Source organism: Hyalella azteca, unplaced genomic scaffold, assembly GCF_000764305.2.
Source record: "Hyalella azteca isolate HAZT.00-mixed unplaced genomic scaffold, Hazt_2.0.2 contig13406, whole genome shotgun sequence".
NCBI classification, from domain to species: domain Eukaryota; kingdom Metazoa; phylum Arthropoda; class Malacostraca; order Amphipoda; family Hyalellidae; genus Hyalella; species Hyalella azteca.
Genome location: NW_025943329.1, coordinates 14,011 through 33,023, shown reverse-complemented (window position 1 = coordinate 33,023; position 19,013 = coordinate 14,011). Strand labels below are relative to the sequence as shown.

General features: G+C 35.7%; 1 protein-coding gene and 1 long non-coding RNA gene across 2 annotated transcripts; both read left to right on the top strand.

The window, feature by feature from the left end:
* Positions 1 to 837: 837 nt before the first annotated feature.
* Positions 838 to 2,180, top strand: LOC108670083. The gene is made up of 3 exons (XR_001930702.1): positions 838 to 917; positions 1,646 to 1,732; positions 2,164 to 2,180. It is a non-coding gene; the product is annotated as an uncharacterized LOC108670083 (long non-coding RNA).
* Positions 2,181 to 8,931: 6,751 nt separating this feature from the next.
* Positions 8,932 to 17,547, top strand: LOC108670074. The gene is made up of 4 exons (XM_018157527.1): positions 8,932 to 8,970; positions 12,713 to 12,940; positions 16,467 to 16,488; positions 17,092 to 17,547. Exons 2-4 carry the CDS (start codon positions 12,713 to 12,715, stop codon positions 17,250 to 17,252), a joined length of 411 nt encoding a protein of 136 aa, XP_018013016.1. The 5' UTR covers positions 8,932 to 8,970; the 3' UTR covers positions 17,253 to 17,547.
* Positions 17,548 to 19,013: the final 1,466 nt, after the last annotated feature.

Below are 19,013 nucleotides of genomic sequence, written 5' to 3'. Positions count from 1 at the left end.
AAAAGTTAAAATTTTATAGTTTTACGAAGAAACAAAGTCTTTGGAAACACGAAATAATGACCGATTGCTCGATGACGTTCGCCGGTGATTTATTTATATAAATGAAATGCATACACTGAATAATTATTTGAAAAAAAAATTGAGTGAAATAAGATGACACGCGCGCCTGAAACATTCCCGCTAGAACCTGAAGAATATCGTCGCGTCGCTAAAATGTGCCCTGGATCCTGAAAAATCGTAACATTATTCAATTTTTCATAATCAGTAAATAATCCATATTCTTTCATAGGAATCAACTCGATCATTCATGAAGTCCACTTTTTATAGTTGATTTTTAGCGCATTTTCTCATTTATGGAAAAAAGGCGCTATATTGTGCTCGTCATGTCCGACTGTCCGTCTGTCTGTCCGTCCGTCAGTCGTCCGTCCGTGACTTCACGTTTTCGTCGACAAGAAAATGCCCTCTCTGTCACTCACTGCAGTGGGTACTGAGTTATATTTTTCGTAAAATTTACGGTGAAATTCACAGTATGTGAAATTTTCGATGTAATTAAGAACTAACTGAAAATGATTTGAATTCATTTATATAGTATCATTTGTTTACGTAAACAATAATAAAGGAGAATGATTTAATGAGAAAGTTGTGTTACCATTCAACCAGTTCCTAGCTAACTTGTTGAGCAACGCTGTCAAAGACTTCATGATTATTTTATTCGTTGTGATTATTCTATGATCATCCAGATTGTGTTCTACTAGATTATTTTATTCATGCCGATTATCCCTAGATTATCATACATATTGTATTCTTAAAGATTATTAAACTCCTGTACAGATGGCGAGCCGAACGCTGCTGCTTCTCTGGGCATCGCTCTTCTCGGCCATACTCCTCAGTTTTACCCACGCTTCTCCACTCAGCAGGTTTGTGTATCAACTTATCAATTTCAAAGCTAAATAAGACCTCGTTCTGTGATTTATTTATGATGTTTTTGTCTCGACTTTAATTCTCTTTGAGTTGTGAATTTGGTCAAAATTCTTCAAGTTTAATTTCGATGTATTGCGGTTGGAACGTTACGACCTTCAATCAACTGTTAATGCATGAAATTTTTTTAGACAGAATTTTTGATTTCAAATTTCATGAAATCAAATAAACATGATCATCAAACTCCATTTTTGCCTCATTCACATTCGTGGCTATAAAATTCATGAATAATTAAACGGTAATAAGGCTTGTAAATAAATAGTGTAAACAATCGGCTACTAGAAAATATTATAAGAAGTGATATATGTGTTGTTCTAAATTTCTTGTTGCTCTATTGCATAAAATTGGTTTATGTATCATCTCCTGACAATACATTTGAAATTATATCTTCATGCCGTAGATAGTGTTGGCTAATATATTGTACGTGTATATGCCACGTAATATCATGTAAAAGTTACATAATGTACATAAATTAATAGTTACCTAATACCCATTGTGTTTCCTGCGAGTATTTTTTAGCTTATATGAGCATTCATCTGGAAGTCCTGTTTTTTTATTTCACGTCTCTTATATATTTCATTGTAACGTTTGCTCCTGTGTGAACAAATAAATAATAAAATGAAATAAATATAATAACGGAGTCTCATGACGCTGCTGTTGTGCACAGAAATGTCGGTGTTGGATTTGACTACGACGACCCTGAGCTTACGCTGCTGGCCATCACCCGTCTGCTGCACAGCAACGCTCTCGACCAGTGAGTGGCATGTTACTCATGTTTACAGGAGTTACCCGCAGTGAGTGGCATGTTACTCATGTTTACAGGAGTTACCCGCAGTGAGTGGCATGTTACTCATGTTTACAGGAGTTACCCGCAGTGAGTGGCATGTTACTCGTGTTTACAGGAGTTATCCTTGCATAAAATTATTTCCAGAATTCTAAGTAACCATTCTCACACCAATTGATGAGACACTCAAGATCCATAAAATTAACAGCTCGTGGCTATCCTAATTTGTAAATTTTAATGCCAATTGGAATATTTCGACATATTGTTCCGACAAAAAATTGAAAACTGCCCTACATTCACAATGTAGTTGGATATAATTGATGCTACTATATCTTAGATAACTAAATATTTATATAGCTTCCGAAATCTAAGAGCACAAAAGTTTTAACGACGCATGTCAGTCCAAACAAGCGAGGTCAGGCGGGTGGGGGCGAGTGGCAGGCGGGTAGGGGTGAGTGGTAGGCAGGCTGAGATGAGTGGCATGGCGGGCAGGGAGAGTGGATGAGTGTGCAGAGCTCTATATTTGATTCATAAAATTCTGTGTAGAGGCGAGACTTGAAGAAAAACCACATAAACTTGGCAACAAATGTGAAGTTATGGTTTGGAAATTGACGTGAATTACCATAAACAACATAAATAAAATCATCAAAATGATAATAATTGATTTAAAATTTTCACATTTTATACATTCATTTTGTGTTTGCACCTACGTAGAAAATTCAACAAATTTATCTCATTGAATTCAGATAGATTTGATTTCAATCAAAGCCATATTATTAGAAGCTCGCATTTCATGAAAATCATCGATAATATATGTTACATGCCCGTAAATAATCAGGGACGTTAATTAGGTATTAAAAGTTATGAATACTCAGCAATAATATTCTGGCCTCCAGCATGGCATTTTTATTACAGCTTTGGCAGTAAAGATGCGAACTCGTATATTATCGTTAAATAGGTATAAGAGATTCCAAGTAAATGTATTGGGGGACATAATTCTCTGATTACCTTTATTCTATAAAATAACTCTCTGAATACCTATATTCTATAAATAATTCTCTGATTAATTTTAAGTGTAGGCTGGCAGAATTTCTTCTCTTAAGCAAGTTTTGTTAAAGACCAGAGAATTAGTTTTATTTATTAGCTTCTTGTTAGTTTTTTCAATAAGTCGTACTAAATTCTCCGTAGGTGTTGGAAGATTGAAAATTAAATAACCAATAGACATTTTTAATATTGAACGACGTTTCGAATGTACAACATTCATAATCAAGTTAAAGACGCATTGAGTAATTACTCAATGCGTATCTAATTACCTTTATTTTACAGATTTCATAAAGCCGGATGACTCCATGACACCTCCTCATGTCGACCACATCCTGCCCTTGGATTAGACACAACACAAGCCCGCTGGTGTTGCATGTAACGCATCCCAAGACACGCGCGCTACACACAAATGCTTATTGGTGCTCGTAATTTGAATTATATCTTAAACTCAATAAATTTGCGGGTATTTGGATTAAAATTACCCAGTTACTGTAATGGAAACGAGAACGCATCCATAGGCTTGCAGTCGCTCAACTTTCCGCGGCACTAGGGACTTGAAAGTTCGCTCGTTGACTGAATGGCTCGGAGCTCCAATGTTCATGAGATATATTGAATTATAATACGAAGTTTATTATTATTATATTTCCAAAAATTGTGCATTGTAGCAAGAATAAGTCTGACATATAAGGTTCAATGAATAAATTGAGTAATAAATACATAATGCGAGTAGGGACATCGGCTTCAATTGCGATGTTTTAACAAATGTAATTTCTTTCCAAGGAATGTCGATGGAAACGATATAATGAACTGTGGGGCAATAGACTTGGGTGATTTTTTGTGACATCATTCACATAAGTTGATTAAATCCTAAATAAATAAGATTCTATAAATCAAATGCGTATAATAGTCAGAAGAGCATGCATTTCCTTCATAAGAATTCTTTTAATTTATTAATCACTTCGCAGAGGTTGAGTGAAGTTTATTTATTGCATTATCGACTTATCTTAAGTTGAACTGTCGATTTAAAGATTGCTTCTTGTTTGATCTGTAATATGACGTCCGCGATACGAATAATTTAACGATTGCAATAATCGCAGTTGCATGAAAACATTTTAGAAGATAGCGATGTGGAAAAGCGATACTCTAGAAATCTGCAGGTACATTAGAAATCTATTTCAGTAAACACACTAAAATAAAAGTAAATTTTAGTTGGAACAATAAAAATTATGTTAAGTCGAGACCAAAAAATAAATGAATTTTAGTAGGTGCACTATAAGTCAATTTTAGTCGGCAAACCATAAGTCAATTTCACTAAGAACACTAGAAATCAATGTTAACAGGTATATTTGGAGTCAATTTTAGTAGATAGTTTTGAAGTTGACTTCAGTAGTACGCTAGAAGTCAATTTAGGTAAATACACTAGAAGTCAATGTTATAGCACCTTATCTTGAAGTCAATTTCAGTAGGTAAACTAGACGTCATCTCAAATATACTGTTCTTAACTTCCGAAACCAGTTTGGATAAACGTGACTTCAATGATGTGCTTATTATAGATAGGAGCTTCTAAAGTATAGAAGCAATATTCTTTATTTTAATAGGAGTTACCGTTCTGGTTACACGAATTGTGTTGTCATCATGGATCTATAACGCAGCTTCGCTCGCTGTTCACAAAAAATAAATATCTTGACGTGCTCTATTTGATACGACTCAGTGAGCAGTGCTATAATGTGAGCTCCATTATAAAAAAATTTTGACGACGTTAATATAATTTTAATGCAATTGGACATTCTTCAATTATGATACAAATTTTATTGGCTAATTAATTCCACTGATGAGATCAAATGTGAGCGCAGACGAATTCTCATTTAAATATCGCTATACCCAGAAGCAATGCAGTGCAATTCAACCGTTGAACTTTTCACTGAGAAATTTATGGCTTTTTTCCCTTCAAATCTGGGCATACGAATCGCACGAGTCCGGAATCCCAATCAAACTTTCTAAATCTGCCTCACGACGAAAATATTTGCAGCTAATTTTCTGTAATTACTGCCGTTCTGGCCCCTGAATAATTTAAAAAACTTCCAGTGAAACTCTGTTTCAATTGAATCGTGTGAAACGCAGCAAAAACTACGACAATTATAGAGGCAAGTGTTCATGCTGCCAAACCTTTTAATGATTCGAAGCTTGTCTTTGATTTTACTTCAAGATTTGTGTATTTGTCGTAACCTGACAAAAAAACCGTAACCGTAATTAATTAAAACCCTTAGTAGATGAGTATATTATATAATCCATGTTCGTGATGACGATTGCTGTAATTCTAAACCCAATGTTACGTACCTATTTTTTGTTCATTATTTAGAGTATATTTATTGACTTTTTGAGTTGATGGAAAACATATACATTTTCAGTGTAGAAATTCATACTAACTATAAATTTGCAATGCATATTTTTGACTGTTAAATTAGAAATATCTCAGCAGTAATCGACCCTTGGTATTCGATGTAAGTTCACGTAGCAACCAAATGAACCCAACCGCACCCTTAAGACCCGTGATGTATCAGTTGTAAATTCAGTAACAAGGATTTGGGCGCTGGCGTTCATAAACTAAAAGATTTTATTTTATATTAAGCAACACTGATGTCAGTTTAGAGACAATGTAATTAAATCACTCATTTAACAAGATACCTCATAAAATATTCTATTTAATTTAAAAATTCGTATTATTCGTTTGCATAGGTGATTGAAGTCCATGTTAAAATTAAAATACGTGTTATAATTGAAATCCTTGTTACAATTAGAAGTACTTTAGGGCACTGAAATCACGCTTATCATTATTGATGCTTGCCGAAAAGTTTGACTATTACTTACCGTTACTAAACAAATATAAGTGCCAAAATATGGGAATAAGAACTAGTTTTTTTTCAAAACGCTAGCTTCATATTAGAACAATGGCATTAAGTTAAGTGCCCAAACATTCAGTGTGACAAATGTTGGCCAAAATTTATTGTGACAAATCAAAAATTAAATGTTGTAAGTATTCACCTATAGAAATATGTGAGCTACATTGTCCTAATAAGACGCGCATTTTATTACCCATAATGCGAGGCGAGAGCAGACTTAAACTGATAAGCCCAATTGTCGTGTCAAACTGGGTCTGGTAACGAACCCTATGGGGCCAGAAGTACCTCGCTGTTTGGATAAAATCTCACTCATTTCTTTGAGTGAAACGTTGGGACGCCGAGGGTGTATGGAAGGAATCGGAATAAGGCAAATTTCCCTTGACCTTTCTTGCCTACATGAATTCAAATATTTGTTAGTTATAGTATTCAAATATTTGTAGTAATTCAAATAGTAGCTAATTTATTGGCAAGACAGAACAAAAAAATTTGCAGTAGTACCAAAATTTGGCTGGCACTTTTTTAAATTAAATAACCGATAATCATATATGAATAGAATATATATACCAATCATCCTGTATTATTCTTATTGCATTCTTTTTCCATTAGTATTGATTTTTGTTAATGAAATTTACGATGTTTGAATGTTTCCACAATGTAATACATGCTCAGTTATTCTTTACTTGCGATTGTATGTGGTCTGGAGATGAGAATGCATAACTGTCTCAATATAACTGCTGTGCAACCTAAAATTTGAATTCTTATCCCTTATCTTATAACTTAGGTTAATTGTTTAATTTATTCTACTGCCACGGAGCTGCAGATGTTTGCCAGTAAATTTTTGTATCTTTGCTTTGAAATTGCTAAGGAATGTAACACTCAGGAACAGGATTAAATTTTTTTCTGTAGATTTATTGAAAATGGATAATATCAATATTTTCCAAGGTGCAGAACAGGGAACTGTTAATGAAATATTTGATGTTTGTTATAGTGATTGAGGTTTTCCAGAATCGGTATTTATATACAGTTCGCATTGAGACCGTGCAGTTCTCTTTTGGCGAATGATCATTGAAAGCGCCATTATTTGCAGACACGACATTTCTTGGCAAAACCGGTCGCCAACTTGTATGATAACCGCATTGAAGTCCTTGTGTGAAGAAGTTCATGTGTGGAAACAAGAATTCTTTAGAGACATGTATCTTGTTAAGAAATAGAACAATGAACAGCAAGATTACAGTATGAGAAGACATGGTTGCAACGAGAGAGTAATGATTGAAAAGTCTAGTGTGGAAAAAGATCTCGGAGTTTATGTCGACAAGGAGCTGAAATTTTCTAAGCATGTTGAAACGCAAGCTAACATTTACAACCCAGTCCTTCGTAACACTGCAAGATTTTTCGATATCCAAATTGTATCGGGAAATTGATTGTCCGATATCCCTATCATTTCCAAGTAGTTTATAGACACCTAATATATTATAATATAGCGGTTTCAGCTTTTATTAGGCCGTAGGCCTGTGTCCGATTCTTAACATTACAGAACATCCACAGCATGTCGCGAGCTTGAACTCGCAACTCACTGCTTCAAAATTTCTTTTGCTTAACCGCTCGGCCTCCTTGCCGATTCTGACCAGAAACTGGTGCACAGAGCTGGGATCGAACCCGCAGCTCTCTGCCCCAATCTTGATACTCTGAACTTTAACCAATGGTCCACCCTTGAAGAATAGAACTCACAGCAAACTGTTCATTACATTTGAGAATGTTCGTGCAGTGACAATCTTATGAAAATTTTGGTATTTTGAACGAACCATTGTGTCTGGCCGCTCTGAGAAATTGAAATTTTGTTTAAATGTACTCAATTGAGAATTTAGGGGCTGATCAAGGAACCAAAGTTACATTTTCAAGTTTTAATCTAAAACGAAACTAAGTAAAAATTCCTAATAATCCCGCCGTAACATATTAATTTTCATGTATTGATATCATATAGAGCCGTTCAATGGTCAGTTGCTTAGGAAAATTGCCAATGAATGCCGCAGACTCTCGAATACGCAAGTATTCGAGACGCAATAGGCTCTCGAATACGCAAGTCACTGTTCAGCTCCACTGTAATTAACCGCCTCGCCACCTCGCCGATTTTGACCATAATTTTCATAGGAAGCTGGGATCGAACTTCTCGCTGCTCCAAAACTGGATCGCTGATTTGTTACCACTGGGCAGCCCTGCCTAAAGTTATCGTTTGCGTTTTAATCAGAAACCAAAACGACACAAGAACCTGTTATAACTCCGGCCGCGGTTTATTGCGAAAAATAATTTTTCTTAATTTCATGCAGATACAGTAATGATTGAGGGAGTTCAATTCATTGGCATTTCAATATAAACAGCTGGCGAATTTGCCGGTCAGTTCAGATAAACGACAATTAGGTAATTAGAATGACGTTTAGATTTATCATATAAACAATTAGAGCTATGAAATTGTCGATTATTGGCTGCTTGATATCGATGTTAACTATTCGGGATTTGTATTAAAACATCTTAATCGACATATCTTTAAATTCACATGTTCGGCTTAATACAAACGAAAAATATGAATGTGTTTTAATTTCTACCATTGCATTGTTATTAATTAGTTGTAACTCATTTTTCATGCAGATTTCTTCAGAATTAATGCTTGAGGATGGTTTGGATGGTACAGTACTAGGTATTAGCTGAACACATGCGCATAACATGCGCTTCGCATGCATTTGCTAGAATTTTCTTAAATATATTGCCTATGAAGAATTTTCCGAATTTCTTTTACTTGATGCTGCCTGAAATATATGTGTAATTCAAATGAGTTTGTAAGTTATTTAGTACCAGTAAATTAAGTTTTATCAAATTTTTATATTGGCACTTCTGATGAACAAAAATAAACAGTTGGTACGCTTAGTTGTCGGCCGTCGGTAGTCTTACGTGCTGGGCAAACATCAAGTGTTACAGCATCTCGTTGTAAGTATTTATTTTTCACTTTTGAAATGTTTTTTTTTTGTCTATCCATCAAAGTAATGTCAGTATGATCTTGTTTAATGTATGTATCATGTAAAAATATGGCAAATGACATCACGAGGACTATAAATCTGGACTTTCTGGTCCCACATCAAGTGTTACAGCATCTCGTTGTAAGTATTTATTTTTCACTTTTGAAATATTTTTTTGTCTATCCATCAAAGTAATGTCAGTATGATCTTATAGTCTTACGTGCTGGGCAAACATCAAGTGTTACAGCATCTCGTTGTAAGTATTTATTTTTCACTTTTGAAATATTTTTTTGTCTATCCATCAAAGTAATGTCAGTATGATCTTATTTAATGTATGTATCATGTAAAAATATGGCAAATGACATCACGAGGACTATAAATCTGGACTTTCTGGTCCCAATCGGGCCAATCCCCGGTTTCATCATGAATTCATGTTGATGATTATATATAATTCAGTAGGTACCTAGGCCTATCTAGATAATCTAGTTAATATAATTGAGATTATCATCATATTCCGCTACTAATTTGGAGGGAGCAGCTTTTTAAGACTTCATTTTTGTATCCTATGAGTAAGTCAATAAAGTATCATTGATATCAGCATTCAGCATTATCTTCAAAGACTTCAAAGTTCAATTCCATAGTCAGCATTGATTTTGATTTTTGAAGTACCTAGGCTAGGTAGGTACTAGGCCTATGCCTAAATCCTAATACAATTTTCAACTTCATCAGTCAGGTATGTACACAAAAAAAAAATTTTTCCTGTGATCTTAATGAAAATTATACAGTTGAAAAAGAGAAAAAAAAAATTAAAAATTTCTTATGTAAATAGGAGTGTAATACAACTATACAAGTAAAAGTGTAAAAGATGTAAATCTTTTCCTTTAGGCCTATTAAATCTATGTTTCCAAAATAGACCAATTTCTGCCATTTTTTTTGGAAAAACTATCATATTTAGGTTTCCTATGAGCCAATTACAAAGTTTTTAGTAGGGAAACACATGCACACAATATTCCAACTGCATAGTGGCAAAGCAGAGAGTTTTTTAGACTCTGCCTCAAGTTCATTTTTGAGTCCTATAAGTAGACCAGTAAAGTATCATGGATACCATCATTATCAGATTATCTTACATAAGAAAGTGGTTTAAATCTTGAAAAAATGAGGAAATTAAAAATGAACTGATTCTAAAATATCTCTGGTTTGTCACTATGGCTGACTGACACATTGAATCATAGTGACAAACCAGAGATTTTTTAGAATCAGTTCATTTTTAATTTCCTCATATACTGGTACTCAGGCTAGAATTCTAAAATTTGTGGTTCACATAAAAAAAGCCTTCGGCCTTAAAAAAAAATGTTCCAGGCAACTAGAAACAGGTTTGCAGGCCGTCAGAAATTGGCTTCGGTTGCGGTAGCTATGATTGTACGAGGGTCAAATCAGGCAACACAGAGAAGGTCNTAGGACTCAAAAATGAACTTGAGGCTTGAGGGAGAGTCTAAAAAACTATCTGCTTTGCCACTGCATTAAATGATTGAGGACTAAAGGCGTAGCAAGAGATGAATGGCTATAAAAAGATCACCATATGCGCAACTTGAGTGCTGATTGCTTTATGTCACTCTCAATTTCTCAAAACAACCAAACTACGCACCAGCCACGATGAAACATCACAAACTGTTGCCATATTTAGGGTAAACACGGTATATTCCGACATCGTGGGTAATTCTGACCAGGCATGGAATATATCTACTTGGCGAGCCGCGACTGAATTTTTCAAGCCGTGGTTTTATGGATTTGCCAGCTGTAGTTCCATTTCTTTGAGCCATGATTCCATTTCACTGAGCCATGAATTCCATATCTTCGCCATGAAAGCCATTTACAAGGCGTGAATTTATGTACAAAGTCCATGCACGTGTTACCCCAAATCTCTAATTTTACCCTAAAACAGTTAAACGGCAACAATAAAATTTGTCTTTACTGTAAGTTGAGCACGTGTTCATGCAGTCTGACTGCTTTGACATGACCGCAACTATGCACGATCTTCAACAAAACGTTTAGTTGATTTGTTTACATTACGATGTTAATGTTTTTTCTGCAGGATATTTTGGCAGGAACGGTAAAGCAATGCGGATTGTGCAAGTTGAAAATTTTATGAAATGACACGTTTGCGAAGCGCAAACCACAATTTTTCAATCAAACAAAAATTTATGACATTCGAGCCGTACGATTTCATACCTACTGAAATTATACGATATTAGAGCCGTGATATTTCTAACAAAAATAGGACTTTTCCAGCCCTGATTCTGACGCTTCTCAACTTTTTCCTTTATGTTGAGCTTTGTCTTAGTTCCACGCATTCATTGATGGTTGAAATAGTGACGTTGTTACCAGTGTCTCAATGCGGGTGAGATGAACTTGTCGCCTACTTTAATTGACTAAATTGGTAACAAAGGATTCATTGATGGTTGAAATAGTGACGTTGTTACCGGTGTCTCAACGTGGGTGAGACGAACTCATTGCCTACCGGTACTTTAATTGACTAAATTGGTAACAAAGATTGAGTTAAACTAGTATGATGACTAAAGGTTTGAAAATGAAAATGAAACGCAAATACTGGTTCTAAGAACTATTGGAATCTCGTACAGTAAAAGGGATAGAAACATGACAGAATAAAGAAAATGGGTAAAGATGACTAACTGAAGCTAAACTATAGTTGACGCCAAGTAAAAATGCACATGGACCAATGAGTAAGATGCGCACCAATAACTGCTTCCAATACAAGTCAGTTAGGAGGTTCATAGGGTGCCTTAAAGCCAATCACTCAAGAGGTTAGGGACTAGGGAGAGCTTTCCAGCAAATCACTTGAGAGGTTAGGGACTAGGGAGAGCTTTCCAGCAAATCACTTGAGAGGTTAGGGACTAGGGAGAGCTTTCCAGCAAATCACTTGAGAGGTTAGGGGCTAGGGAGCGTGGGACAGCAATTTATCCAGCACCACACTTTAGAATAGTTTGACATAAATTTAGATAATCATTTACTGATTTGAACCTGACCTGAAAAGAATGAGAATGATTTTATTTGAATTAATAAAATAGTTAAACACTTCAATATAAACACACAGTAACACACATAAGAGGGGAAAAAGAGGACACATCTAAGAGGGACAAGAGGGTGTGCTGCAAGTAGCCTAAACCACCCCCGCCAACAACGTCATACTATTGGGCGCCATACTATTGCCTAAACACTAGGTCTGGGCTGCCTGGTGGGAAAATGTTAAGATCCAAAGAGAGACAGTGCATGTCACCTAGTGAGATTATCAAAAAATGTGTCAAAGTTGATAGTAGACCTTGCTCTACCAAATAGTGATAAACTGTTTGTTTGTATAACTCGCTGCTTTGATAAGCTGCTTACTGAATAATGGGCAACCTGATTTCTTAGGATCTGACAAAGATGATACCAGTACTTGCATATATACCTACACTTACTATTCTCCTCTTGAATTCCAGCAAGGGCATTTGTCTGTTTGCCATGCAAAACATAATGTGTGCATTTATGACTGTCAGGTCAACAATGTTTGTGAAAAATGGAAAATGCTATTTCTTTCCACAAACTTTGATCCTGTATTTATTGATGAGCCAATCCATTTTATCCACAACTCCCATGTACAGGGTGGAATTCTAAAAATTGAAGTTCACTTATAAAAAAGCTTTCCACACATGGTGGAAAGCTTTCTTAGATACAGTGCTCTGCCAGGTGACCGACTATTAATGAAAAGGATCATAAGTGTTCAAACTGTTTCAATTATATAGTACCTCAGATTTGCTATAGAATTGTTTGGACGTCTCTCGTTTGATTTTATTTTTCTTTCATTTAATGGATTAAAAAAAAAAAAAATTCCATGCTCTTTGTTTTTAAAAAAAAAAAAAATTCCATGCTCTTTGTTTGTAATGATGAAGTTTAGCTTAAGTATTATGTTAACCAGTCATGATGTATCTTTTGGTTTTCAGATGGCTTTGAGGCGCTTGGAACGCGTGTTTTGCCAGCAGCTGTTGCAGTCAGCTGTACGCTGCCAGAGTGTGCGTGCTGGCTCATCAGTTGCTCATCTCGACCCTTATTACAAGATTGGCAAGCGTGAAGTGGTTGGTTATGGACACAATGGTGGCTTCAACTACATGGACCGCCCTGATTTCCCAATGCCAGCTGTGCGATTTAGAGAAGCCAACAATGAAATCCTGGTTAGTTTAAATTAATAGCTAATTTTTTGGAGAGTATTATCATGCTAATGGTTATGCACATAACTGATAGAAATAAATTATCAGTTGATTAAAATGCATTTGTGATAGAAAGGGATAGAGAAGCTTTGATGCCGGTCATTATTTTTCACCACCCAATCCCTCGCTACTATTGAAGCTAGTTTCTGTTCTGAGATCAAAGCTCGAGTGTCTTAAGTATTTTTAATGATAGTTGAAGCAACTTACGATAATCATAATGAAACAAACATAAACTGTGCCTCTTACGTATGTTGAAAATACAGGGTCTGCCATATTTATGGCAACGCATGTTTTTTGTTATTTCTCAATGAAACAAACTGGTGCATTGTTTTTTTAGTGGATGAGCTAGTAGCCAAGAATTACCTAAACAATTCTCAGACGTATTTATTCAATATGACCACCCTTATTTTTTAATGACGGCCTCCAATCTACGCGGGAAAGCTTCACAGGAGACGCACAGCATTTCTTGAGGGATCAAGTCCCATTCTCGTGTCAATTTAGACTTCAAACTATCCAAAGAATCATGAGGTGTTCTGCAGACCCTACTCTCTAAAATAGCCCACACAGAAAAGTCAAGAGAATTCAAATCAGGGCTTCTTGAGGGCCATTCATTTTTGCTAATGAACGCTGGGATGTGACCCTGAATCCTGTTTTGGGTCATGTTTGAGCCATGTGATCAGGCAGAGTCTTCTTGAAAACTCCATGGTGAGCTGTTGAAGTGTTTATGGGCCCAAGGTAACAACACAGCTCCCAAAATGTCTGAAATGTACCTATTGCTGACTGTTCAATTTCACTCCTAAGGGGACAAAAACGAGCGGGGACCTCCCAGTCTGCGGTTACCGCAGCCAAAACCATCACGGACATGGGATTTTGATGTCGTGTTGCTGTTGTGGTTGCCACCGATCCATCCCTACTCCAAATTCTGTCATTTTGATGGTTAACGCTTCGTTCAATGTCAAATTTTTTTTCGTCACTAAACACCAAGTTGGGCCGCGTGCCATCCTCAATGAGATCCATAATGTGCTGGCATCTTTTGAGCCTCATTAGTTCATGATGGTCTGTTAGTTCATGCCTTGTTTGCATCTTGTAAGGGGAAGTTTTGAAATCATCTTTGAGCACTCTACACATTGATGTCTGACTAACTCCTGCTTCTGCAGCCTATTTTGCAGCTGAGCGACGAGGGTTTCTCCTCGACTTCTCCCTCGTGTGTTTGACCAATTGTTTTGTTTGGACACTTAGTTTCTTTCCTCGACCAGGTCGATTGCATGTTTCACCAGTTTCCTTGGATTTTTTTTACCACCTTCCACACAGTTTCACTACGAATTTGGAGCTTTTTTGCAATGACTGAATTACTCTTGCCCTTTTCATTAAGGGTTACAATTGCATATCTATCTAATGCCGTAAGTAATAGGTAGTAAATTTAGACACCTTAGACTTCTGCAATATAAAATAGATGAATCAATAGATGATATTAAGCTTCATTATAAAAGAAAAGTCTCCTAGAAACCAATTTATTTTTATTTAGCAAACATCCGTTGCCATAAATATGGCGGACCCTTTATATGTCAGTTTTATTCCTAGAATCTTATTAATGGACACAGTGCATTCAATATGAGATGAGACTCATTATAACTTCCAAACTAAGCAATCATACCGACCGGATGAGATTGGAGAAATACTATCCCATTCTTGAATGAGGAAAAATTGAGTGAAAGCATGTTTTTTTATGAAACCGATTTTATATAAATAGAAAAAACAACACAAAGTTTCTTAGTCAATGCAAAGTAAAATAATAGCTTTGTATATCGGGGTCAATTCTTACATTCCAACATCAAATTATTTAGGAATGTAAAATGATTAACTGCTGCATTCTATTACTTCACTGCTTGATTTTGGCAGTAATCTATTTAAATAGCATTAATTAAGTATACCTAGTTCGTTTGAAAATTTTTTTAAGTTGCCTAGTGTGTCTGAGGAACTTCATATTTTGGTTTCAAAGACATACTGAGCGGAATGATGATCTTTACCTCTCCTACCGACATCACAGATAATCATTTTAATTGCTCCTTTTTATCAATTGATTTTAGAATCGTTACCTACAGTATAAAGTAGTGTTTACAGAAGGGAAAAATGCCTGGTGTAAAAATTGAGGCGTGGTGTTCCACTCAATTAGAACAATATTTGCTAATAAGTTTGGAAAGGAAAAGTAGTAATTAAGATAAAGAACCTAATGTATACAGTGACATTTCAATGACTTTGAAAAATATTTAATTTTATGCATAGTTGAGTTAATCAGCCATTTTGTTCTGTGCACCCACAACAAACTTTGGGTCTTTCTTTTACTTTATCTGTGACGACACACAATTTGCAACTCGAGAATAGGAAATTTTCATGGACACTTGGCAAGATTCTCCTACTTTTGATGAGGTATTGAGTACAAGCTCATGTAGAGTATTAAATGCAGACTCATAATAATGAAGTGTTGAGTGCGAACTCATACTGTTGGGATGTTGTAGAGTCAATATAGATTTGGAACGTTAAAAGGATAGTGTTGGCATTTCGACTGGCGTATATATACACTGCTGGAATAACTGACTACAATTGACCGATTACCGACGCGCATTTTGTTGTCCCTACATAGCTCAACTGACCTACAACAACCGATACAAGCCGCTGATTACTTCACGGAATATCATAAAATATCCTACAACTTCAGAGTGACTCGAACCTTGAAGCATTAGGTCAACTCTACCTATGTATTGTTTAACTTGAATTCATCTTGCCATTTTGCTACCGTATTATTCGTTGCATTCGTATCTTATAGTTACTGGCAGATATACCAAGAATTAGTTTAAATTTTTTGCTTATTCCAAATATTCATGTATACAAAATGAACATGCCATGAAGGAATTTCTGGTATAAAGACGATCTTATGGCAATTGAATGTGTCCCTCTATATTTTTAGAGTACTGATTTTACATCATTATGGTGCTCGTTAGTCGTTCATCGAATTTGAATGAATTACCTTGAAATTTTCACACTTGATGTTTTCATACCAAAAGTTGACTTACGTCTGACAATGACCGCGAGTTAATTTGCTGAATAATTACTTGGATGCGATGGTCATTATATCATCCCTTCAATTTTCAGTATAAACACTTCATTTGAGTTGTCCATTATTAGCATCCTGATATGCATTTTAATTTCCCAAATAAGGTTGCTGAAGCCAGTGAAAAATATTCAGTAATTATTATTAGGGATCTTGCGTTAAGCCACCTTAAGGCCTTTATTTAGCCGAGAGATGATGGAGATGGGTATGTCTATTTCTAATAGGTTAAAATTTTCGCTGGCTGATTAAACTCAAATTTTGTTTCTTAGTAATCTCTGTCAGGTTTCTTTGACATGAGAACTTGATTTGACCGAAATTTCTTTCTATTCTACTCTACTTGCGGTGCATCTCATAAATTCCTACTAAACGTCTGTGTTTCAGAATCGTTCTCACTACAGGAAAAGTTATAACGAGTCAAAATATTTGTCGATTTAAAAAAAATAATGATAGAAATTGTCACTCGTAATGTTATAAATTGTGACAATGATCGGACATGCCGTGTCTTAGTAGGCCGCTTGTGAGACTGGCTATCTCCGACTCAAAGTTGTTCGTTTGATTATCTGAAATTTGCGGACATTTACGGCGCGTATGTAAACAGTAGCGATATCACTTACTTGATAAAATATTTGACAGGTCAATAGGTGATATCAAATAAATGATATTTGATTAAATAAATGATTTTTTTATACATTTATAATCAAGATAACCTGGTCTATGTTATTATTCATCGTCATGTCCCGTCAAAATTTGATTAATTTTGGGAAATTGCGAAGTTCAATTTTTTTTTTCAGGGACTGTGTCTCGTCCCAGTGTAGTCCGGTATTTATACGGAAATTTGAGAATAGTCTCGATTTACCCGCTAATCGAAACAAGTTTGTAGGACCGACTCGTCCTGAGTAAAGAAAACAGCTAGACACAAATGCTTATAAGTGGCTGGGTCCTGTTTCGACTTTCAATATCCAAATTGTGTTATTGTTGCTAGAGGAACATTTTAACGCTACATGAGCCACTTACCATCGTTATTTTACAGTTCTGCCGCCGTTGCCAGCGAGCTTTACTCCTGAGAATCAAGCCATCCAACTTCGCAACATGATCGAGTTGCAGGTCGACCCCATTGACGGTCTAGCATCCAAATATGACTACGAGAAGAACCAATGGAAGAAGTAGACGTTCTGCAACTGAGTAGTACATCCTTATTTATGTACAATTCCAAGATTCTTTTATGATCTAGAGGGGTAAAATCATATTTAAGTTAACGCATGAGGCAGGCATTGTTTTTCCAGCTCATAATACAGCTCTTCGGTTGCCTCGTTATTCCGAATGATCGACAAAACTGAATTCCTCCCTTGCGTTGTTTTAATTGTTGTTGCTGTCAGGACTGCGGGATTCATATTAGAGGCTCTGTATATACAGATACAACACAAGTGATTGTAAGGTCCATAAACTACAAATGTAATGGAAATTTCGTTCATTATTTCATCCTATAACGCCTCTCTTCCTTATGGGCGCCTCAATGCATCCACCAGCAATCGCGCTTAGAGACGGATTTATCCTGTCAATTGTCGTAAACTGCTGCAACTATCCTGCACCACCTAGCAAGCGAATGTCGTTTCACTATCACGATTAATTAGGGTGATACATGTAACTATTTTTGTACATGCCATCAGCAGCACTTGAATCACACAATAAGATATACCGATTCACATTTATTACAGTTTCAAAAATATGATATATGGCAACTAAAAATGTACCTTCAAAATAGGAAATGCAGAAGTAGAAATGATCAGATAAATTTACGCTTGTTGTAACTCCAATGAGAACACTGATGAAAACGAAAAATGCCACAATTTAATAAACTGCGTAAGGATAAAATATTACGCAAACCTAGTGTAGGGGCAAGAACCGCACCTTGATTGTCAGGGTGACCAGACATCTCATACGAGACATTTCATTTCATCATTGCATTTTGCCAACATAAGTACATGTAGGTGTTAATTAATTAGCACACTGCGCAATTCTAGTAACATGTTGAAGCATGTTAGGTTAGGCTAACAGGACGAATGTTATTGAGACGAATTGCTTTAATGATATGTCCAATGATGAAATTTCTGTTATAATGTCAGGGAACAGGATTGTCAGCAAGAAGAATGAAAACAAATATACAGAGTAACGACGCGTGCCGCAAAGTCATTTAGGTGCTTTTTGGGTGAGAGAGATGAAGCATGGATTTTATTCAGATCGAGAGAGATAATTCGTGAAAAACTCGATACCGCACGCAGAGAACTCCTGAAGGTGAAATATGAATGACAGCAGTGAGTTATTACATTCTAATTTTAGCAAGAGGTAGCCAAGAAAGGGAAATTGTGTAAGATAATTTGAATACATCCATTAAATACATACCTATATCTACTCGGTTCGCCATGCAACCGAAACAACAAATTAAAGCTTAATTTTAACACCTTATGACACTAATGTCTTTTATTTCTTGGACAGATCCAGTTCCAAACCACGGCATTCATTTACCATTGCACAAAATATTTAGCCTCAATCGTAGCATGATAAGCAATATTGCACAAATTATATTAATTTAAATGAGTTGACTTAAATACTTGCGTAAAATTGTTAAAATTTTACGACAATTTCAATTACATTTAAAATTACTGTACGACGACCGTAAAAATCGTAAAATACATCACGACTCGATTAAAATAAGACAGAAAACGTTGATGAATAAGCTCTAGAATAGGTTAGATTGACAGATTACAAGCAATCATAGTGAAAACGATCGCACCACACAACTTTACTACCAATAAGGATAAGTAATTGTGATTGTCAGGTATATGCTTAGCAAAAAGTGTTCTTAGTGATATTTTTGATGGAATATCAGACCATTAGTAAGACTAAGATTCATTAAACAGTCAAAAAAAT